Source organism: Cyrtonyx montezumae, unplaced genomic scaffold, assembly GCF_038088225.1.
Source record: "Cyrtonyx montezumae isolate F1298 unplaced genomic scaffold, pur_monq_1.0 scaffold_3, whole genome shotgun sequence".
NCBI classification, from domain to species: Eukaryota; Metazoa; Chordata; class Aves; order Galliformes; family Odontophoridae; genus Cyrtonyx; species Cyrtonyx montezumae.
In genome coordinates, this window is record NW_027072034.1 from 160,845,975 (window position 1) to 160,870,680 (window position 24,706).

At 50.0% G+C, this 24,706-nt stretch overlaps 1 protein-coding gene across 3 annotated transcripts in view; it reads right to left on the reverse strand.

The window, feature by feature from the left end:
* PPP6R2 (protein phosphatase 6 regulatory subunit 2) overlaps positions 1-24,706 on the reverse strand; it is a 58,917-nt gene that overhangs the window by 19,192 nt on the left and 15,019 nt on the right. Inside the window, exons 3-8 of one of the 3 annotated variants that reach the window (XM_065743856.1) lie at positions 14,584-14,825; positions 11,141-11,327; positions 10,434-10,571; positions 4,206-4,271; positions 3,728-3,840; positions 505-618 (exon numbers count right to left, since the gene is read on the reverse strand). In XM_065743856.1, coding sequence (XP_065599928.1) covers positions 505-618; positions 3,728-3,840; positions 4,206-4,271; positions 10,434-10,571; positions 11,141-11,327; positions 14,584-14,810 — 845 coding nt within the window. In that variant the 5' untranslated portion in view covers positions 14,811-14,825. Of the gene's footprint in view, positions 1-504; positions 619-3,727; positions 3,841-4,205; positions 4,272-10,433; positions 10,572-11,140; positions 11,328-14,583; positions 14,830-24,706 lie in introns of those variants that run through there. The other 2 variants (XM_065743854.1, XM_065743857.1) reach the window with 2 other exon arrangements.

Below are 24,706 nucleotides of genomic sequence, written 5' to 3' on the forward strand. Positions count from 1 at the left end.
CACATAATCAAAATTGTGAATGAGATGAGTGGGAAGCCAGAGGAGAAGCTGACAAATTACTGCAGTGCTTCCCCGGTTTCTCAAACTTCACAGAGGAGCAAATTGCACCAGTGAGTGTTTCTAAACATTTGTTAAGAAGAGTAACAAGCGTTCCAGAAGTGTGCTGCAGGACACTGACCAACCAGTTAGGTCCACACCTCTGCTGGTAAGCAGGACATCGTGACCATCAGTAGTCCCTTCCAAGAGTTGGGATAAGAGAAATGCTTTCATTTTGGCAGTGCACCGACGTGGGCACCCCTACGTCTGCAACTCCCCAACCCTCAGATATGCAGAGCACAAGACAGAGGAGAAGCAGCATCAACCAGAGCGGGTTGAAAAGGACCTCAAAGATCAGTTTCAACCCTCCTGCAGCAGGTGGGGTTGCCAACCACGAGAGCAGGCTGCCCTATTTCTCCCCCCTACCTCCATGAAAAGAAAGAAGAAGAGGACACCGTGCCAACTCACCCAGAGCGCCTTGTTTCCAGCAACGTTAGAAGAACCTGTGTTCCGTTCACTATGCAATTTTCGGTCTGCTCTCCATCAAACATATTCTTCAGGAGTTGCTCCACACATTCCTGCCTGTTGGTCAGCACAGACACGTTGGCAGTGTTAGTACAATTCACTGTTGAAAATAAGTTTGCACTTAGGAAAGACAAGAACGGTTTAGGAACTCGCTTCGCCATTGCTAAGGCAAGAGCTCCTTAGAGACACTGAGACACCGACCCAAAATACATTACTGACAAAGCAAATCTCTTCTTATGCACTGGAAGACAAGCCAAGCAGGAAGTTTGCTCGTTTAATTTATGAAGGACAATGTGAAGCTATTAGCTCATGGTCTAAAATCATCCACCAGAATCCTAGGAGAAGAGCAAAAACCACTGGGAGCTGACCTGTGTCGTGTGCCACTGGCACAGTGGGATCCGGGACCTGGCAGCAGAGGCCAACAAAAGCAAACTGTAAATAATTTGCTTATTTTTATCAGTCTTAGCTGCTACCCCCCTCAAAATATTCAAAGCCATTCACCGTCTTTTTGAGCCTCTAAAGCAAGGTAAGGCTTCCCAAACCCTGAAAGTGTACAGGACAGGTGAGGGGGAGGACCCCCCACACAGTTGGGAGTCAGAGTGAATGACATCAGTGGACTTTTCCAGCATTTAAATGTGATTTTGACACTGAAAGATCACCTCAGAATTAAAAAACAAGCAGCACAGGGTAACAGCCCACTTTTCTCTCTGCTACCTGCTGCATTCTGGGAAGAGCATGACCTGGACGTGGTTCCTGGTGGTCTTAAGTGATGGTTAATTCACATAGACCAGAAAGGACACTGGTAATGCTCCCTGGGAGGAGGTGTGAGCCACGTGAGAGCCAGGGCTCACGTGCAGGTGTGAGTGGTGCAAAAAGTCACTTCTGCTCAGCATGTTTTTCCTTCGAAATAACGGTGCGGCGTAACGACTTTCAGAAACGCTCTTTGAAAGTGTAAAACCATTTCTCTTTATCTCGTGGAAATGCAGGTGGTGTGTGAAAACGTGACAGCAACAGAAAAAACCACAGGAGAGGGCGACTGGAAGGGAGATGAAGCAGCTGCTGAAGATGCTCTGAGCGCAGGATGACCCAAACCTCTGCAACCCTTGTGCAGCCCAGGACTTCTGATGAGGTTCTACCCCAGAAGCTCTCACCATGGGCAGCAGTGTCCTGCCTCAAGCATAGCTCTGCGTCCACTACTGAGAAAGGAGGTCTAGATGTGAAAGGAGGAGGCCCAGAAGTGAAAGGAGGAGGCCCAGAGCGTGTGCACCACGGCACGCGGTGCAGCCCTGAACTGTCTGTGAACAACCCAGCAGAGAAAGGCTCAGCCCACAGCTGAAGGGGCTCTGAAGCAGTTCAGTCCTGATGAGGTTCAGTCCATGCTGAGGATTTCCAGGATTGGAGATATGTAATTGTGATGGATGGAGCTCAGTCCAGCTGGCAATGGTCACAAATGGTGCTCTCCAGGTGTCGGTCCTGGGACTGACCCCGTTTCGTATCTTCATTGATGGTTTGGATGAGGGGATTGAGAGGACCCTCAGTAAGTTTGCAGATGGCACAGAGTTACCTGGAAGGTGCTACAGAGGGTTTGGACAGATGGGATCGCTGGGCTGAGGCCAATGGGATGAGCTCCAACAGGAGCAAGTGCCAGGTCCTGCACTTCAGTCACACCAACCCCATGCAGTGCTGCAGGAGTGGGGCAGAGGGGCTGAAAGCTGGAAGGAACAGGACCTGGGGGTGCTGGTCAGCAGCTGAACATGAGCCAGCAGCGTGCCCCGGTAGCCAATGGCATCCTGGCTTGTATCAGCAACAGTGTGGGCAGCAGGAGCAGGAGGTGACCGCCCCTCTGTGCTGGCACCAGTGGAGCTGCTGCTCACTGCCACAGAGATACTGAGGCCCTGGAGTGTGTCCAGAGAGGGGAAAGTTTTGTGGGGGTCTGCAGCACAGTGCTGCGGGGAGCAGCTGAGGGAGAGGGATGGGGCAGTGTGGTGAAGAGGGGCTCCCAGGGAGCAGCAATAGGATGTGAGGGGACAGCCTCGCAGCGCTCTGGAGAGGGTCAGCTTTCACCTTGTTCCTGTACCAAGGTGATAACCTTCAGGCCTAAAGGAACCTTGTTCAACGCCACGTTAACGTTCATCTTTAAAACAGCCCCCACTCACCAACAGCTTCCAAATGATCCACTGGATTTCACCCCCACGATCACTGTGCCGACCCATTACCTCCACGTGATTCACACGAGACGACGGTGCAAACGTGCCAAAGCAGCTCACTCACCAAAACAGCTTTTCTGCTTTTTCCTGTCAAACTACCAGGCCTCCACAGAGATGGTATCTCTATTCACAAATCCTGACTGCGAATCAGAAGCCAGGAAATGATGAAGCCAATTATGCATCTCCCCCGTGACACGCCTTCGTTAATTACAGCGGTGCAGGACGCTTCTGAGAGGTGATGGCAGCCCCTGGAGGTCACTGGTGGAGGACTTGGGGGAAGGCAACAACGCCTCTGATGGCTCGAGGTACTCACTGGGATTTTCTGAATGATCAGAGATGTTTTCCAAGTGTGCAGGTTTATTTCCTTCAGGGTTCAACCATACGTGGAGAATAAAAAGAGATGCAGACGGTCTTTGGTGAGGAGTGTCACGCAGCACCTCAGCAGCACTGCACCTCTGTGGGAGGGCATTCAATCCAAAGTCTTTATAGGTGAAGAAATCCCTGGGTGGTGTTTGGTTCAGCAGCAACAGCTCACGTGCCAGAGGGCATCTGGAGTGCGCGAGCTGGCTGACCTCAGAAAGGCTCAGAAGGCAAGCAGACAATGCCCCATACGAAACAATGTGCCAAGAGATAGTGCTACACTGAGAGAACTCTTCCTGCTGTCGCAGTATTTTCTTCCCCATTTTGAAGACCAGCTCTTGGATGAGCTGAAACCTGTCTGTATGGCACAACACGTTTAAGGACAAGGGGAAGCCACTGTCTGGCCAAACGTGACCGAAGCCCTTTGTGTCAAGTCACACCCGAGTGACACCCCAGTGCAGAAGCAACATGTAATGCTTGGGATTAATGTCAGGAGTCAAGCAAAGGCTGGTGGCTACTCCCTGCATGGCTGTGCTCCCATACAGCTAGCAGGAAATGACAGCAGCTGGTTTAGCAATGATCCCCTGAGCAGTACTTACGATTCCAGTGCAGTGAGAAGTGGATCAGGCTCAGGTATATCCTGCAGCTGATTGCTCTGGTCTCTGCTCAATCTTATGATATCACACAGGGTCTGGGAAGCGTTTGATTGCCTCTGTAAGTGACACGGAGCACATGTCAGTGCTAGCTTCTCAACTCGTGATGTAGCTCTCATCCCTAAGATCACATTGCTGAAGGCACACTAACCACCATGTCAGCCCCCATTCTTTCCCTCAGAGGGGGCAACTCTTGCTGCAGTTTGCTGCAGGGGGAACTGTACCCCAAAAGAACCAGGTGCAAAGCAGCTCACTTTGCTGCTGGCACTCACAGGGTAACAAACGCCCTGCGCCCATCTGACCACAGGAGAGCTGATGTTAACTCCTTCCACAATGCATGTGGGCATCACTCACAGAAGGACAGACCTTTTTTTGGGATCTTACAGGACCCACAAACACATAACTCAAGTCTTGCAATACTCACGTCCTCGTCCTGGCTTGAATGGATCAGCTCCACAAGTCTCTGAATAATTCTTGCTTCGTTAAGCCACTGGAGGGAAAAGAAAATCCTTGTTTGGTATCACAGCATTCAAGACAAGAGGATCTTTGAGAAGCTTTGCATAACACAGGCTTTCCAAGAGGGGAGAGCCCCTTCCTTCTATCTGAGAATCAAAAATGTGGGCAATACCTGGTCTCCCCCAGGCACAGGTCACAGAACCACACAGTCACAGCCTGGTCTGGCCTGGAAGGGACTTAAAAAACCATCTCACTGCAAACCCCGTGTCAGACACAGACGTCTTTTAATTACCATCAGAACGTACACCCTGCCAACTGAATTAAAACCTAAACACCTCTGGAAAACACGGTCAGCCACAAACCAGATCAGCCAGAAATGCTCTCTCATCCGAAGCAGCATGAGTGTTCACTCTCAGCACGTCCTTCTGCTGCCATTTCCTCTTCTTGCAGCCACGTTGTTTACACCAAACAGCTTCTCCTACTCTGCCAATGCTGTTATTACAGCTCATCTCCTTGCCCTATCCCACACCACAGACTTCCTCCTATTGACTCAAGCTATCACTTCATCCCAATTCCCTGACCACATGCAAACTAAGCATGCCACCTGCAAGAAACACCTTCCAGTTCTCCTCTTCCCAGCTCCTCAGTCCATCTTCACCCCAGCTCCTCATGGTCTTCACCCCAGGCAAATGGCTGAGTGTGTAACATCAATCACGCCCATCAGCCACATCCTTCAAACTAATAAAACCTTCTGGGTTGCTTTGGAAATGGCTGACCAAATGATAATTAGAAGCAAAATAACTTTGGAGGTTTCTGCCATATTATCTTCTGTCACTCTTCAGATGAATCACGGAGCCTCCCACCTTCACACGAAAGCTCTGAGCATCTCTTCTCCCCCTGGACACTGCTTTTTGTTACCTGGTCACATAACTTCAACCATCACAGAATTAGAGGACCACTCCAGCTGTACTGCATTCAAGACGATACGTTCAGATCTGGCTTCTTCATTTCTTCTTCCTAAAACCGTTTTCCTCACCAGTGTCCCTAAGAACCTCTCCCTTCAGAACTGATCTCTCAGCTCCTCCAGAGCCCATGGAGTCATAGAAACACGAAGGTTGGAAATGACCCTTAAGATCACACAATCCAACCCTCAGCCCAACCCCACCCAGCAGAGCTGATCCCTGCCATGCCTCCAGGTGTTGCTTTACCACCTCCGCTGCACTGATGAGGCATCTGCCCATTCCCTGTTTGCTCACTCAGCCTGCAAGCACCTCTTCTCATCTCCACGTGCTTGAATGCGACTACTGAAATCCTTCTTCCAGATCCTAAGCCTCAATCTTCCCACGACACCTAAGGTAGCTCCCAATTGGCACTTCACCAAAACACTGTCATCGAGGTTAATGAGAATCTCCTCATCTGTAACTTAAAAACAGAACAAAAGCACAAAAAAAGCCCCCAGCCAGCTGCAGCCTATCAGTAATGCCTACAGCACCAACGACCACACTGCTCACCCCTGCGGTAGGTCTGCATGCTTCGTTTTCATCATCACTTACACACCCCATGCCTACGAGCCCATAGATTTTGACTGTGATCTCGAGGTATTCCCACAGCAGAAACACATTGCATAACTTTTGGTAACGAAAACTCACATTCCTTTCGCCTGTGAGTTTCCCTTCTCCGTGCATTACCCACTGCTGATGTGGCACAGTGGTATTTCAGCCTCTTTTTACTGCATGCAGAATCCCTGCCACGCCAATCTCTGTTATCAGATGAATTTTTACCTCTCCAAGTTCTACGTCCTCTTGCAAGTTCCAAAGTCCAGGGGTTGGCTGTAATGGGGGGCAGACAGGGAAAGGGGGCCTGGAGGCACTGCTAGAAACTGCAGGGACTCCCAGATCAGCACAGACACAGTGGCCGTGTGCAGGAGTGATGAGAACATCATGTCATCTCAGAAGGGATGAACAGAATTTAAACAGGTTCATTTGCAGTGTGGAAAGGCTCAGCGTTTCCTGGCCCCTCGTTTTGCATGGAAGAAGGGAGAGTCAGGCTCACTGGAGAAAAGAATCAACCCTGGGGAGCAGTACTGCTAAAGCTGTTAAAATACTTAGAAAACGGAGAAAATAAGACCTTAGTGAGCCCACGAACATACAATCACGGAATGGTTTGGGTTGGAAGAGGGCTTTAAGATCACCTAGAGTTCCACCTCCCACTACACCACGTTGCTCACAGCCCCAGCTCAGGGGGCAGCAGCAGATGTGCTGGAGGGGAAAGCCATCACCCCTAGGAGCCTAAACCAGGAGAAGAGGTCTGGGAGGAACCTCAGGAAGACCAACAAAGGTAAAAATGCACCAAGGATGGAACAACCCCAAACAGCAGGACAGAGTGAGGGTCAGGAATTGCTTGGACTGCTCTGGGAGGTGCCAGGATGGGACAAGCTGTCCAAGGGAAATTCCAACTCGATGCTAAGGAAAGAAATCTCCACTGGGATGTGGTGGAACAGTGGATGAGTGCCCGGATATGTCTCTCCTCTCAGAGATTCTGAAGATTCATATGGACAAAGTCATGAACAATCTGCTCCAGTGGGATCTGCTCAAGAGGTGGAAGTGGACCTCCACGGGGATCTTCCAGCTTGCACTGTGCCACAAGTGAACTCTGCAGATCAGTGCTTAGAAGAGTCCATTACATCAGGACTTCAACAAGACTCCTTCTTCTAAACCTGCTGACAAGGTACCTAATAACAGCATGACTTTGGCTTGGGTATTCCTCCCAAGTCACAGCAAAACTAAGCTCATGCTTTATGATTGGAAGTCAAACCAGGGGCTCTGCAGCAACCAAAAGATGAAGCTGTCCGATTCCTTCGAGGATCACAACGTCAGCAGTCGCTTAACTTTCCTCAGCTGAGGACTGATCCTGCCCCAGGACAACCTGCAGCAGTCTCATGTGGTCCTGAGAGCCGCTGCTTCTGCCCTGCACTGAGGGCTGAGGAGCCTGACTTCTTTTTGCTATTTTGTTGACTGCAAAAACAACAGGAAAAAAAAAAAAAAAGAGCAGGACAGCACACAGCAGCACTGTTTGGATGCTATCATCACTGCCCTCATCAATCCCCGATTGAAAGGCTGCGTGATAGTCCAGATGTAAGAGGTGAGAAGATGGGCACGGAACCAGCAAGGTGTTTCCATGGAAGACCCTCATCCAGGAGAGCTGCAGGCCCTGGCTGCTCCTCACCACTGCCCAAAGAGAAGGGATTCATCAGCAGATTTCCTACCACATCCACCCAGTTACTGTGGAAACCTGCCCTGTTCTGCCCCATCACTCACACCTTCAGATTTGAACTGGGGAAGACAAACTCACTGTCCCCTGTGGAGGTCACAAAGCTGAACTTCTTATCACTCGGGCAAAGACGAGCGTGTAAGAGATAGCCAGAATTACTGGATCTGCTTCATATCAATTCCAAATATATGCCACCAATATCAGACGCAGAAACCAATCCTAGGGACCAGATCTCCTCACATTTTTCTAGGTAAGATTACACTAATTACACAGAGATGGAGGACAGACTCCTTGGATGCCACTTATCTGTTCTGATATGAAAAATGCTTCAAGCAGCAATCTATATTTCAGCCTTCTTGATGCCTCAAGAAGCAACCTAGTTTTGAGCCTTCCTGCTGCCTAAGAAGCAAGTTATTGAAACTATTTCCTTCACAAATCTGGAGACATTCCAGGATCAAATGATGGTGATCAAAGAAAACATGCCATCATCCATGAGTGCAACGCAGGCTTTGCCCAAGGATATTGGCAGGTAAGTGCCTGGAAGACAAGCTACTGGAAGGACCTCTTCAGGGGTCTTTTGATGAAGATTCTTTCAAACATTTCCAGTTGTGAAGGTCCAGACCCGAGGAGGAGACAGGTCTGTGAAGATGCAGTGCAGACAACACATCACCTACACTGCACTTACCCTGAATCTGGAGGCTCCCTTACCCAGCGTGTGCTTCTCACACACTCAGGACAGAAGTAGGAAGGACTGGCACGTGCCAGCCAGGCTTCCTCCTGCTGGCACAGCTCTCCCAAACAACAGAATCTGAACGACACGAACCAAGCACTTCTCTTTCAGGCACGGAAGTGGATAAAGGATTCTCATTTTGCCACGTAAACCATCTGCCCCCAGTTCCCCATGAGGGAAGTGAATAACCACCCTTGAAGCTTTAAGGAGGTATGAGATGGCAGTGCCAACTTCATCCTTGCTGCTGCTGATCCACTGATCTTTTGCTCCCTTGCAACCAAGAAAACAATGCCAGCAAAACCAAGGAAGAGATCTGGCCAAACACAATCGTGGCAAAGAACACAAGCAAGAGAGAGGTGTTCTCAGCTGGATCTGTTCCCAGCTCTGTGTCACCCTGGAGCCACAAGAACATTTCAGCTGGCACAGGCTCAAGAAGAGCTGGATGGGAGGAACACGCATGAAGGGACAGAGGAAGCAAGGCTGCCTCTTTCTGTGGCACTGCCAACCCGAAGTGCTCGTGGGATTGCTGGCCCAGCTCCACTCGGCTCTGGAAGCCAAACACTTCTACTGAAGACAGAGAGAACCTCCACCCTGGCCAACATCATGCAGCAAGGAGCAGCCAGCACACACCTCAGAGGGTCCATCCAGCAGAGTGCAGCCCAAGCACCCCCAGAATCTTTCAAACTGAGGGCAGGGGACGACAGACTCCTCTGCAGTCATCAGGGTATCTCCGACTTACTGAGTTAACGACAGCGTGAACATGAAATCCACAGTGAGAGATGCTGTCAGACTTGTTATGCAGGGTAGCATTTGCTTTAACTTCAGCTGTAAGATGCTATCTCTGTAAATGCGATGCTGTGAAGCACAACGAGCAGTTATGACAACCCAACTCAGGGAAAGCTCTTGCCAGTGCTGCAGCATCAGGTGGAAAAGTGGTCTTCGTGGACACCTGATGTACCCACAAGAGCAGCACTTCCTAATGGGTAACGAAAAGCACCTTTCAAACCTTTCCTGCACAGAATTTCCAGCTCCTCCTAAGTCACACAAATACAGTAAAAGGCATTTTGTTGCACACACGGTGCTCACAGTCCACTTGGGAAGCAGCTGGAGGGCAACGTGGAGACCCTGGTGCAACATCAGACCTCCTCAGGTACTGCCCAGAGCTGTGCAAACCTTAAAGCATTACATGTGATTGCTGGCACGGTGTAAGGAAACAAAAGGGAGAACAGTGCAGGTATGGGGTTGCAGTAATATTTCTCCTTCTGTAAATATGGCAAACAAACTCTGTGGGGTCTTGATTTCCTCCAAGCATCAGCAGAACTGCTGATCCGTGGCTGCTCCAGACATGCAGTCCTCAATCTCAACGTTGCCATGTTACTTTCTGCCCTTCTCAAGCCTCCAAGCCATCAGATTTTCTCTCCTCCATGACGATACTGTACAGTATCTTGAATTTGTTTTCTTTTTTGACCGTGTGAAATCTTTTAGCAGGTGGAATCCAGGTAACAGGAAGGGTTAAAACGCATGTGGCTGTGTGTGGATCTGGAAGCCTGGATATGTGGATGTGGCTGTGGACACACAAGGCCTGGGCAGCAAAGCTTGCCAAACATCCAAATCCTGCAGTGAGATTCAGAGACACAGTACAGGTTTCAACACAGTGCACTGCTGCTCTGCTGCACTGCCAGGGAGACAAAGCGGGCTCCACTCCTCCAACCCTACAAAGCTGCTCTCAACTGAGGGGACGAGGCAGCCTCACCCAGGGAGACAAACCTGCCCTACCTGCAGAGCAAACAGTGACACAGTGCACAAGGGAGCGTGGTAGAGAGGAGAAAAGGGGGTGGGGGGAGAGGAGGCATGGGGTATCACCTCCAGAAGTCACATATGCTCTTGAAAAGAGCACAGGATTAAACCAATTACTGCAATTCGGAACACAGGGAAAGATGACAAATTTCCTCTGTCGAAGCTCTCCAGCAAAAACAAGTGATGTAAATCACTGGTTGCTATATGGAAAAAGGTGCTGAAATCCTTCACCACCGCGGGCTCGGTCGGGCTGCAGGGCCAACGCACCCAGCACACCTACCCCCAGCACTGAGAAAAGCAGCTCTGCTCTCCTAACGACTGACAAACAGAATGACATCCCTTCAACAGACAAACAACCTCGCTCCCCATCTGGAAAAGAAAAAAGAAGCACGTTCTCACGTTCAGCACTTCCTGCCGTAGCGTCGCGGGCTCCACGCAGCTGATGAGACGAAGCAGGAGGTCCATCATGGCTGATGTGTCTATATGCTTTAGCACCAGGCTAATAAATTTGTCTTTTTTCCTTAGAAATGCGATCACCTAAAAACAGAAATATCATCACCAGCTGCCAGAGCAACAAAGAGATGTGGTGCCACCACGTTTCCTATGCTCTGTGCTCTTGCCTCAACCAGGCCTGCTGCCAAGCAGCTCACAGGCTGAGGACCCTCTCAGAGAGCACTGCTGCTTCAGGGCAGGGCAAAATGAAATCTTTTGCCTCTCTTTTTTTCCTTCTCCATTTTAAAAATCAATTCTGAATTGGAACGCATGTCTTCCCCTAAAACACTGCACAGCACATTTCCAGTGTCCCTTTTATGGGCTGAGATGGAGGCTCTGTTTATGTAACAAGGAGATGGTGGGTGGTCATCCACCCCTTGTCAAGAAGTACCGATACACTTCAGTACAAAAATCAGAGCTTCAGTGCCACGGTGCCCAAACGAGTGAGCAATTCCCCAACCCAGGAAGCACCAAGAGCCTCCCAAAGCCCACGTTTCCACTCCAACCTTCAAGACTTGCACCGTTTTTCAGCTCTAAAACACAACGAGGCCACGCAAACAGCGCAAGGGAGTGAATCTGTGAGGCACCTACAGACGTGCAAATGCAACAGGTACCTGCTCTGTTTTCCTTGCGATGAGATTCCCGATGGTCTTACTGAAGAAGCTGGCAAGCAGAGGGTTGAGGGGTGGCTCATGATCCAAGAAGTCGTAGAGGATGTTGAGCAGCGTCTCGTCCCCGCCGAGCTTGTCGTTGATCTGGGGCACGTCCGAGGTCAGCAGCTCGCAGGCGGTGTTGGGGTACCTGCAGGCACACAAAGGGAAACTCTCGAGGAAATGGGCACTTGGGGAGGCCACGAAGCAAGTTTCAACCCCTCCCTCCAGACCTGCATGGGGTAGGAAACACCACGAGAAACGAGGGTGAAATGAGGGTCATGGGCGTGCACGGCGCATCGAAGGGAACGCGGTCCTTACTGTGTCACAAATTGGTATTTTACCATTGAATTATGCATTTCAATTCCTTTCCAGTTACAGCTCGTTCTGTATCAGTTTCAACACACTCAGAATCCCTGAAAGCCTCTTAACAGGAGAGCTAAAAGTCACCTCCAATCCGAAGGCTGACCAGAAGAAAGCGTATTTCAGTGGCACAGACCCAACGCAGCGTGCCACTGTTCAGTGAGTGCCTGAATGCTCACGTGGGAAAAGACCTTCGAGATCATCCAGTCCAACTGCAACCAATACTGCCCTCACTTTAACAATCCACTGCTAAATCACGCCCCTGAGCACCGCATCTGAACCGATTTTAAACACATTCTGGGATGGTGACTCAACCACCACCCCGGGGAGAGAAGGCATCAACCCTGCTCTCACAGCAATCACCTTTCAGATATTGGAAGAGAGCAATGAGGTCTCCCCTCAGCCTCCTGTTCCCCACACTAAACAGCCCCAGCTCCTTCAGTCTCTCCTTGTAGGGCGTATTCTCCAGGCCCTTCACAGCCCTGCTGCCCTTCTTTGGACCTACTCCAGCAGCCCAGTGTCCTCTCTGCATTGAGGTGCCCAAAACTGAACACAGTACTCGAGTTGGGACCTCACCAGTGGTGAGTACACGGGGAGGATTGCCCCCCCTAGTCCTGCTTCACCACACCATTCCTGATCCAGGCCAGGATGCCATTGGCCTTCTGGGCACGCTGCTGGGTCATATTCAGCCCACTGTCCATCAGCACACCACGGTCCCTTTCCATCAGGCAGCTTTCCAGACACTCCTTCCCAGGAGTGGGGAGGGAGGGGGTTCAGTGTGCACAATCCATGAGCCAGATTTGCTGCTTCAGACTTCACACTGCAGCCCCTTAAGGACTCACTTTTATTTTCCACTCAGTTCTGGTGGTTTTCAGGCTGACCAGGCACCTGAATTCCTTTCAATCACACAAGTGAGCACCAGCTTGGCAACTCTTCTAGTGATTTTCTTCCTGAGACTCTTCCACAGATGCTCCAGTATGAGACAGCTCCCTGGACCACTCCTCTAAAGAGAATCACCGCGTGTGGATCCCCTGTGAAGCCACTGAAGTGGGCACCAACCCAACCCAACCCAACCCACACAGTTCCCTTCTCTGCCCCAGCCCCATCCTGCTCTGTGCTCAGACCATCTCTGCACCCTACACGTTCTTCAATGCCCTTCCATGGTTTGATGGAGTACCAAAGCTTTTGCCTTTAGCAAACGTTGCTGGAAACATGTTGTCTGGCCCCAAGCAGACACAGCATCCTTTCCCCACGTCCTTCCTTTTGTGAGGGTGGTCCTTGACCCACAGTGGGTTATCTACCTTAAACCAGCTTCCTACTACTTAAAATATTCTTAAGTACCACCTCTGCATGGATCAGGAGTGACTGAAACGTTTCCCAGGCCAGCTGTGAGCTTCTCAGCCTTCTGCAGCTCCTGACCAGCTGCTCCACATACATGCAGTTTTGATTCTTCCTGTTACAAACAGGGTTATCATCAGCTTGGGATTTGGTTTTGATGCCTTTTTTTGCTCCTAGAAGGATGGTAAATTTGAGTACGTTATGGTTACTATTACAAAATGATTTCGCAGCACACACGTTTCTTAGAGCTCTTAAGAGGAGCAATTTCTCCTTTTCTTCCTGGCTCACTGCTCCATGCAAATGGCATTTATGACTCCTAAGAGCTCGTGCACTGTGCCTCCCTGTGACACACACCCTGCCACCAGGCAGCAAGTGAAACCTCTCATTATTACAGGGTGCTCCACTCTCGCAGCCCTTTCTATCTTCGACTTTCACTGTGCTGCAGGGGACTCTGTGATTCTGTGGTCTCAGGACCGAAGTGTTGTGATGATTGCAGTCCTGCAGCATGCACCACTCCAAAGGGAGCATCCTTCCAAAGCCAGCAAGTTTCTCTCCCCTGTTCCGGTTCAAAAACCTCTCTGACTTATTCTAAGTGCCAAAAACTGGATTCCCTTTGGATTTAGACAGTTTACTCCTCCTGCTTAGGTTTCACCTCCTCTAAAAGCCTCCTCAGTTTTTAACAAGCTCAGGCCCTCCTCCCTCTCTCCGGTGCCTCAGCGAGCTTTGGGAATGGACACATCACCCATCCTCTCCAATAAGAGAATTGGGGTTTGAGTTTGGCTCAGGCTAGATGTGATAAAGAGCTGCATTAAGCTCACCTCCACGGAAAGCCAGTTACCCTGGTCCAGAAATGCAAAAAACCCAAAGACAAATCACAGTACCACCTCCTCTGGGTCTGTCTGTCCCCCGCATCCCCGCAGAGCCCTGAGCTGTGCCAAAGACCACATGGGGTTGGGGACCTCCAAGGAGACCCCGCAGCCTTCAGGTAACAGTGGTGTTCCACATCCCTGCTTTAAAGCAAAGTATAAAACAAACCTCTGCAGGACAACGGTGTAACACTAATCCTTCTGCTAAATCACCTCTCAAGGTGGAAGCATTCACGCACACAGCACTCAGCTTTCCTGCAGAGCCACTCCCTGGCATTCACTCACCTACAAATGCTCACCTACACACACCTGATCAACTGCTTCATCAAACCAGCCCTCCCTGCACGCTGCCAGCAACTGCAGCAATAACCAGCACTGACCCTTCTCACAGCAACCCACTCGGATGCTCTGATTTATTTATCCACCGAGCAGCCTTTTATGTAAACTTAGCAAAGAAAATCAAACTTCCTGAATCCAAAGTGCAAATATTTTCAAGTGTGCACTTGGTCTGAATGTATAAACACGACTTGATATGAGGAATGCATATCAAGGTACTCCTGAGACGGATTAATTTGCGTGCAATGTTCTGAATACACAGCAAGGCACGGGGTTTTCTTTTTTTTTTTGTTTAGACAAACTCAATGAAAAGCCATTAAAAATGAAGAGACAAACCTCTGGCAGCTCACTAGGAATGGAAAAAAAAACGCTGTGAAATCTCTCACAGCGCTGGAAAGCTCTTCTGCAAAACCAGAACTATGACGTGGTCACAAACCAACTCATTTCTCACATCCAGACCTGTCGTCCCGTTCTCTCCATGCAGGACAGAAAAGGAGCACCTACTTGAAGCGGACCTTCTCATCCATGTCCACGGGGGGTTCATGTGTGATGAGGTTGACCAGCTCCTCCATGCAGTGCTGCTGGCAGAGGAAGTCCAGCAGCTTGCGGTTCTGCGCCTTGCACTCCTGTAAGATGTCATCTTCATCCATCAGCTCGTGAAGTGTCACATCTTCTTTATCCAGCAGCTTATCCACGTGCGACGCCGTGTTCAAATCGAACTTCCAGAACATGGTGGTGGGACACACCTCGCTGGAAGGAAGAACGTGAGTCAATTTTCAGATTTCATTATTTATACGTACAAGAGGGGAGATTTAGCTTAGATATCAGGAAGAAATTCTTCATCATGAGGGTAGGGAGGCCCTGGCATTGCTGTCCAGAGCAGTGTGGGTGTCCCAGCCCTGGAGGTGCCTGAGGCTGTGGATAGGGCTTTGGGCAACATGCCCTGGCAGGATGAGCTTTTAGGACCTTCCAGGCCAAGCCACGCTACAGTTCCACCATCAGTAAACCAGAGCTGAACTGCTGATGAATATAAACCTTACAGACCACCAGAGCAGAAACTGTTCACCTCAAAGGTATCATAAACATGTGAAACAAAGTGGTCATCAGTGGGGCAGGGGAGGACCCCGACCCCACCAGAAGAACTCACAGCTCATGGGACTGCCAAGGGCGCCCTTTTAGGGCAGCTGAAATCCGGCTTGAAACGTGATGCCAAGTTCTGCTCCTGACCACCCTGAAACAATGATGCTCAACAACCTGCACACGTGTCAGCACAGGGGATCCACATTTTACAGCTGTTCTAACTGGGTTTTATGGGTGATGACAAATGAAAGATGCCACCGAGCTGGAGCCCAACCCCAGAACCACGCATACCACCTCACGTCAGCGAGGACCACGCTCAGCCCCAGCTGCATTTTCATTTTCTCCTCTTCATTTCTCTTTGTCCTATCTCTCACTGTCCATTGGACTCTAGGACCACCTAGTCCAGTCCCAACCCATTGTGCCCATGGACCATGTCCACACGGTTCTTGAAACGCGCCCTACAGAGAGCAATCCCTGCCCCACCTCAGGTTAAGGGCTCTGCACTCCTGTGCACCTAAGGATATCTAAAAGCAGCAGTGCTACTCACCAAACGGGGGCTGCTTTTCTCAGGACTAGCTCCATTACCCAGGGTATCACCAACAGCTCCACTCTGGGCTCCAAAATTTGTCACGGGGAGAGGATTTCAGAGCTTTTTTTCCATGTCAACAACCCCTGCAGAGCTGTTCTCTGTGATGTGGATGGGGTGATGGGCAAAGACCTTAACGGTGATGCAAGGCCAGATCATAAACAAAATATTTCCACTATCAACTCACAAACTGTGGCCTCCTTACACCCAGAGCTGTCTTCTCCCAGTCCTGCACATCCCATTCACCGGCTGGCTCTGGACTTCAGCATTCTGAAGCAGAGCTTCGACACTGCATGGGAAGCAGAGCCTGAAGAAGGCTCCAAAGAGACCTCACTGCAGCCCTGTGGTACTTAAAGGGAGCTGATAAACAGGAGGGCAGCTCTGCACACGAGCAAAGAGCAATGGCACATGGAGGAATGGCTTTAAACTATAAGAGACTGGGGTCAGATCTGAGGGGAAATCCTTCACCCAGAAGTGGTGCAGCCCTGGCACTGCTGCTCAGGGTTGTGGGGGCCCCATCCCTGGAGGTACCCGAGACCATGAATGGGGTCTTGGGCAGACTGAGCTGGGGGGGCACCCAGCCCAAGGCAGGGGTGGGGTTGGGGGGTCCCTTCCAACCCAACCATACTATGGCTCTGCGATCCATAAGGTCCCTTCCAACCCAACCACTAAATGGCTTTATGACCTATGAGCTCCCTTCCAACCCAACTATTCCACAGTTCTGTCATCTCTAAGGTCCTTTTCAACCCAACCAATCTACAGCTCCGTGATCCTAAAGGCCCCTTCCAACCCAACCATTCTACAGCTCTGTGATCCTAAACATCCCTTCCAACCCAACCATTCTACAGCTCTGTGATTCTTCAGGTCCCTTCCAACCCAACCATTCTACAGCTCTGTGATCCTAAAGGTCCCTTCCAACCCAACCATTCTACAGCTCCGTGATCCTAAAGGTCCTTTCCAACCCAACCATTCTACATCTCTGTGATCCTAAGGGTCCCTTCCAACCCAACCATTCTACAGCTCTGTGATCCTTCAGGTCCCTCCCAACCCAACTATTCCATTGTTCCTTGATCTTTAAGGACCTTTCTAGCCCAAGCCATTCCAAGATCCTACAAGTACACAGCCTGGATCCCATAAGAAAAAAATAGGATCCTTACCATACCTCACAGCTAGAAAACCACGTCACACACAGCAGGCTCCATGTAAACATCCAGAATCAAGCATTTCAGGCCACTCAGACAGCCCATGTGAGTACCAGGCCACGAGTTTTGCATGGAGCCAGCAGGCCACGAGCTGTGCAAACAAAGGTTCAGCCTAGAAACCTGCCCAAGTGTCAGATCAATCAGTGTGGGCTGATCCCAGCCTTTTGGGAACAAATCCCCTGCCAAAAATAGCATAGATTCTGGCAGCCAGAAGCAGTTTCTAATCTGAGCTTTCAATATTCTCGATATTAAAAAAAAAAAAAAAGAAAAACACAGCTAAATTTCAGCATTACAGCAATAAGTGAAGCAAGAGCTTCTGCATCTGCCCATCCAGCTACTGAAAATGCTCTTACATGAATTTCTGAGTTCAGAGCAGCCATCTGAATTTTCAACCTACGTGACACCCTCACAGCAACGCTGCCTGGCCGTATCGTGTGTTCATTACAAACTGTTCTTCAGATATTTTTAACCAACTGTGCTTCACTGTAAAATCATCGAGAGAAAAGCTGAGATAAAAGGCCTCAATCTAAGGAATGTTTGGGTGCGCAGTTAACCTAAATACGGATCTATTCCACCTATAAATGTGGAAAGCTGATTAAAAAAGCATGAAACCCTGACAATTCCGTATGCATGCATGGACATGTAAATCCTACCTTTGAAAGGTAAGCTCTTCACCAATCTGGCTGATCCATGTTTTTTTCCACAGCTTTCCATGGTTCTTTAGGAAAAGCTGCCCAAGCACTGTCCTCAGCCTTTGCTGCACTCTTCTTCCTCACCCTAAAACCACTCCAGAGGAGCTCTGAGCTACAGGCATCCTACTGCTACAGGGACTGAGTCCAGTTCTGGGCTCCCCAGTACCAAAAAGACAGGGATATCCCAGAAGGAGTCCAGCGGAGGGCCACAAAGATGATGAAAGGCCTGGAGCATCTCCTGTATGAAACAACCTGGCACTGTTCAGCCTGGGGAAAAGAAGACTGAGAGGTGATGTGGTAAACGTTTGTGAAGGTCTAATGGGAGGTGGGAGGAAAAAGGATGAGGGCAGGCTCTTCTCGGTGGTGTGTAGCGTCAGGACAAGGAGCAATGGCCTAAACCTTGAACACAGGAAGTCCCATATTAACACGTGGAAGAACTTCTTTATGGTGACAGAGCACTGAAATAGGATGTTTAGAGAGGGGTTAGAGTCATCTCCTATGGAGATATTCAAGGCCCACTGGACACCGACCTGTGCAACCCACACCTGCTTCAGCAGCGGGCCCGTGCTCCATGATCTCTTGAGACTGTAGGAACAGAAGCACTACTAAGAAATGGGATGTCTACTGAGAAAACCTGAGCTTCACTGAGGAACCTCAGCAGCATCCATGCCCGTGCTCTGCTCCTCAGGACCCCCAGGCATCCATCCCATATGGAAGGAATGGGGCGGCCTCGGAGAGGCAAGACACAGAATGAGAAACAAAGCCCATCCCTACTGCTAGGAAGTAAATCCACAGGGCAGGAAACAAAGCTGAGGAACTTCTAAATACCACAATTCTGAGCACTAGGAACCTACTGCTGGAGTTAAGGAACCTGAGGAGGGAACAGTGGAGGGCCACAAAGATGATGAAAGGCACGGAGCATCTCCCATCTCTCCATCAAAGATGGGGAGCCAGCGAGAAACAAGAGAAGCACACCTTGCTCACAGCAAGGAACTCACTCCCTATGAAAGTCAAAGGTGCACAGTTCTAACTGAAGGGGGACAAAAGCAGAAGTGGCCCTTTCTGGAGCCCGAGCTTCTTCCTCACAGGCCAACACACTATTTTCTGCTCAGAGCAGAGGAAGGAACAAACCCACGTGTGCTGAATAATCACATGGTCTGCTTGTTTGTTTCCTCTTGCAGGACTGCCAGATCTTCCTACAGAGCTCAGTTTGGTCTCTGCATCGTTGCAAGAGGGGACTGTTCTACATGGTTATGCTTTGCTGTTGAGGAGGTCCCAATCCTCAGATGAGCAGGACCTCGCTAGCTCCTTGGTGCATCCTGAAGCCTAAATAAGTTTTTCCATTCAACCAGCTTGCTGCTCTGTCTTCAGTACCAAAGATGAGTCCTGGGACTCCAAGGTCCTCACATGGAGAACCATGACTGCACGAATGATAAACCCTCAGAGAGCCTCAAACTTGAGTAGGATTTGCTGCTCCAACTGGATGGATGGAAGTCTACGGGGCCCAATGGGATTTGTTCCAGGGTTCTCAAAGAGCTGTCTGATGTCATCATGAGATCTCTCCCAGTTATTTTACAGCAGTCTTGGGGATTTAGAGAGGTCCCAGTCAACTGGAAGAAACACACAGATGTGGCAGTTAAGGACATGGCTCAGAGGGCATGACGGGGATGCACTGAATGTCGGACTTAATCGTAGAGGTCTTTTCCAACCTTCATCATTCTGTGTCTCCATAGAAGCTGGCAAACATTGCCACAGTTTTCAAGAAGGGCAAGAAAGATGACAGGGATTTGATTTAGTAGTTGGGTAGGGATAGTGATAGGAGGATGGTTGGACTAGATGATCTTGTAGGTCCTTTCCAACCTTATGAACCTATGACCCTGGTAATTAATTACAGACCTGCCTGTCCCACCTCGGTGCCTGGCAAAACTGAAAAACACACTCACAGGTCACAGCCAATACAGGTTCATGAGGGGAAGGTCCTCTTTAGTCTTCTTATATGAAGGGCTGCCCACCTAGCTGGCCACAGAAAAGCCAACAGATGTCATCCTTTTGGATTTCAGCAAAGCTTCACAACATCCTTTTGGACAAGTTGCCCAGCATACAATTAGCCAAAAACATAATGTGTGGGGTGAGCAATTGGCTGACAGGTTGGGATCTGAGTTTTGTAGTCAATAGGGCTTCACCAGGCTGCCAGACCCCACTGCTGCAGTTCTGCAGGGCTCTGTTTTTGGGACAGCTCTCTTCCATGTCTTCATCCACCACCCGGATGCAGGACTTGAAGGCATACACCATGTAAGTTTGAATACAACACTTAACTGGGAGGAGCTGTTTACTCCCTTAAGGGTAGAGAGGCCTTGTAGAGAGATCTTGACAAACTGGAGGGGTGGGCAGTCAGAAACCGTGTGAAGTTTGAGAAGGAAGAGCTGAACTCTGCACATAGGACGGGGGCAGTCCTGGCTCTGTACACACTGGGGGATGAGAGGCTGGAGAGCAGACCCATGGAAAGGGAGCTGTTACAGCTGATGGAAGTGACACCAGGAGGGGGAAGGGACTGTCCAGCTGTGCTCTGTGCAGCCTCCCCTCAAGCACTGGGAACGGGTTGGCTGCCACAGCATCAGTCGGACATAAAACCATCAGAGAGGGACCTGATGAACTGCACAGAGCTGCAGCAGAAGAGGTGGGGGGTCAGGGAAAAGCTCTGCACCAGAGGGCGGTGGGCACAGCCCCAAGATGACAGAGCTCAAGGAGACAATGCTCTCAGATGTAGCACTTGGATTTTGGGTGATGCTGCACGGAGCAAGGAGTTGGACTCAACAATCCCTGCAGTCTCAGGAGGTCCTATGATGGTTTGGCAGAAGGGTCTGAGCAGTCTGGATTGCTGGGCTGCATCCAGCTGTACAGCACGAAACCAGGTCAAACACAGAGTGCTACACAAAGTCACACCAACCCCAAAGCTGAAGGAGGAAAAGCACCTGGAAGTGATGGTGGGCAGCTGAACACAAGCAGTGTGCCTGAGCAGACAAAATGGACAATGGCATCCTGGCTGGCATCAACAACAACGTGTCCAGCAGGACTGGGGAAGGGCTGGCTCTCCTGTAGTTTGGGATGGCCAGATTTGAGAAGGGTCAGATCCACATCTTGTGCTTTTCGACACTTGGAGAGCTCTGGCTACCGAACACAAAACAACGAGGAAGCATTAAGCATGAGACCATCACTGGTTATTCAAGATGAACTCCAACTTCCCGACGTGGTCCCCACGCTTACATTTCCAATTTCCTAAAACTGGGTACATCTTCAGCAGCACGAAGATGTTGTGGAGATGGACAGCTGTGAACCAGCTTAAAATAATCTTTCCTTAACTGGGTTATTTCCTCAGCGAGCTGTTATCCACCACCAGCAGCCTGCCTTTATTTGTAGTAGAGGCAAAGTTCGCCTGAGATACCAAGGGGCCGCTGATAGACACGGACGTATCCAAAACAATCTCTGTTACATTGCTTCTCAAGTTTCACTTTCCTTCCTCAAACAACAAGGAGCACGAACAAAAAGCTAAATCAGAACGAGAACACGACGACGAAGGCGTTAAGAGTTGAGGTTTGCATTCTTGCCACTCGACTCTTGGGGTTTTTTATCTTCTTTAAATGCTCACGTATTGGGGGGGGAGGGGGGAAAGATGGAAATGTACTCATTCAGAGTCATCGTGAAGCTTGGCCAGTCCACAGATCACCCTCAGCAGTGGAAAAGGCAGCAAGAAACAGCATAGAAGTGGGACAGTCCTACAGGTGGCCACTGAGCAAGAGGAGCTCGGGGAGTGCTGCAGCAAGCCACGGGCTGCAAAGGAAGGAGTAGAGAGCTTGTGTGCTCTGCTGCTCCGTGACAGTCACCTGGTGTCGAAATGAACTCCCAGTTCAGTTCTGCCATTTGTTTTTCTCCTGCTCTTTGCTTGGTGTTGCAAAAACACAGCTTCTCGTGCGTGGATGGCCACCACCTGCAGGAAGCTCTGACAAAGCACACTGTAAAAACAAGACCAAATTTCACGCTGTAACTCACGGCAAGAAATGGGTTGGATTCAGAATGAAGAGAATCAGTTTGAATCCTTAAGAGCTTCGAGGAGTTGGGTGCTCTGCAGGCACAGGGAAGAGCATCCTCGCTGGCGGTAGCATAGAGAAACCATGCAGATGGGGGAAGAGGAAAATGAGCAGAACAGAGGTGGCCAAGAGGTGCTCTCTGGTTGGTGTTTCTCAGTGGTAAATGGATTAATGGTTGTGATTTTCCATAAAGTCCTCTCTCAGCCCACAGAGCACTCCAGGCAACGACACGTCCCCTCCTCCTCCCCATAGTTTCTGGGCAAGACGTATGACACGCACACCTCCGAGGAGCCACATCTCCTCAGTCTGGTAATTCTGTACAGGAATAGAGGGCAAAACGTTTCCAGCACGTTTCTGGCCGAGCTAGGGATCACCACCTTTCCACTGGGTCCTTAAAACAAACTTAACAGCGTGGAGCAGATACCTGCAGAGCTGGTAGGCACCAGCACGCTTGGCTCGCAGCGAAGACGAGGGCCTAACATCTGCAGAGCCATCCACGTCACAGGTGCTGGTGTTCACCCTCCACGAGTGGCCCACGTTCCCTCTGAGCTGCCACGCAATGCCATTTCTGAAGATGAGCTGCCTCGTGGGGAGCTCTGCTAAATTTCAGAGCTGTAGAGTTTCAGCTGTCATTCAAACGCTCGCTATTTTGCCAACACGACGCCGCAGGGATTTTTTTTTTTAATGCTTAGAAGGTATGCAGAGGCTGCAGGAACTGGCACAACAACCCGTGACGGCACAGATTCTGGGGTAGATGATTAACAGCATGGAGGGAAAAAAGAGAGCCCTCTAACTGTGTGTGTTTTGAAGTCGTGGAACCATAGAACAGAACCACAGGATCACCTTCAAGGCTGGGAAGGCTTGGGGCATTGCTGCTTTTTGTTGTACTGCTTGCAGGAGCATAAATATATATATATATTCTCCACTGGGGGCATTTGGAGACTGTTTTACCCCTCTTGTCCTCCTTCACCTCATCCTTCTCTGTGTCTGGGATTCCCACCCTGGTGCTCGGCTTCTGTTTCAGTTACTGTGCTGGGGATGGACAGAGTTCTCCTCAGAGCCTTCACCATTCAGTTTGGTACAGGGACCTCAACCTTTGCTAGAGAAGAAACATCCAATCATTGATTGCTCAAATTCATCAACTGGAACAGCGAGACCTGTGTTAGCACCAAGCCTACAGCACCTTGCAGTGCTTGCAGAGCACTCTGTGTCTCTTCCTGCCCCTGAACCTCTCTCGGTCTTCACTCTCTGAAATCCACGTTGGCATTATTCTGTCTGGGATTACTGCTGTACCATTGGCACAGTTGCCCTGAGCTCTGCAATGTGAACACGGGCACACGCACACCACGCCGGTCTCATACCTTCCAGAATGTTCTCTGTACAGTGAGATCAGTGAAAACGACCACTGGGGGACCAGAAACCAACGCTGGCACCTCGTCCTGGAAACTGGGAGGAAATCACCAAGATTTACAGGTTTTTGATTTAAGCTTATTTAAGGCTACTCCCGATAAAAAGACTGTACATTTTCCACTTAGTAACTAAGTGGAAACACGTGGAAGTGCTGAGAGCAGTGCATTATCCCACCTGTTTCCAGAAAGAAAACGTTCCTGAGTTACTTCTGACTTTCCTGCAACGTCTTCCTCGAGTAAAAACACGAAGGACAAACGTCACATCAGCACTGATCCCCCCCAGGTCTCACTTCCTTCAGCCTTTCCAGTTTTACCAGGCAAGGATCCCTGAAATTCATTTTCCTTCTTTTTAATATGGAATTTCCTTCCTTTATTTTTTTTTTTGTTTGTTTGAAAGGAGAGATTTGTAGAATTGATAAAGAAAAGCTCACTTTCCTGCGAGTTGGATGACAACCCATCTCCAGGGCCTGACAGTATCTAAAGAGCTCCACAAGCTTTAAAGTGCAGCTGCTGAACGACGACTGCAGGGAATCAAAGCCACGATTTAACCCGGCGAACTTCAAGCCCAACTTGCCTTCAGAAAGTTTGCTTAAAGCAAACGGTTCTGCAATGTGTCAACACGCAACTGAAAAGGGACAGATGGACAAGGACAGAGGGATCGATGGTTCACCTGAAAACCTTGTACTGAGCCACAGAATGAGAGGCTGGAAGAAAGCACTGCGATCACAGAGTCCAACTCACCCCAACACGTCCCCAAATGTCACATCCCCACGGTCCTGGAATAACCCTAAGAAACAGAGATCCCCCGCTGCCCCAGGGCAGACTGTGCCAGTGCTGATGGATCTTGCACTCTCCAATCTGTGCAACTGCACAGCAAAGAGCGTGCCTGTTTACAAGCCAGGTGACACGTAGAGATGGTATTGCTTTGAGTGAAATTGATTCCACGGGACAAGGACAAGCACCTTGCCTTGCCCACCACGCCTGGTGAAGCAGCTCCCAGGTCCTCAAACATCTCTGCTTTGCCATCAGCTCTGAGCCAGGCTGCCCTTCTGCTCCACACCACCCCAAGCTCCAGCAGCTCTGTGCCCAGGAGGACGTTGGTCACAAGTTGCAGTCCCCTCATCTTGAGACCGGAGCTCATCGATGACTTTATCAGTGACACACACACTGTGACTGAGTGCATCCTTAGCAGTTTGCTGATGGCTGAACACTGAGTTATGAGGTTGATGTGACAGAAGGAAAGCATGGCATCCAGAAGGACCTGGACAGGCTTGAGAAGCAGCGGTACATGCATCCTGGCCAGGGCCCCCGGGCAGAGATATGGGGCTGGGGGAGCAGGGGAAGAAGGGAGCACAGGGATGGGTGGGAGCTGCAGCACCTCCGTGTGCAGAAAGGCTGAGGGAGGTGGGGGAGGTTGGCAGCCCGGAGAAGGGACGGCTGCAGGGAGACCTCCCCTCCTAAAGGAGCTTCGAAACAGGCTGAGAGTGATAGGACAAGGGGGAACAGCAGTGGAGCAGCCTCCCTCTGCCAGGTGTCGTGGTGCTTCCGAAGAAACAAAGCATTCAGCACACAA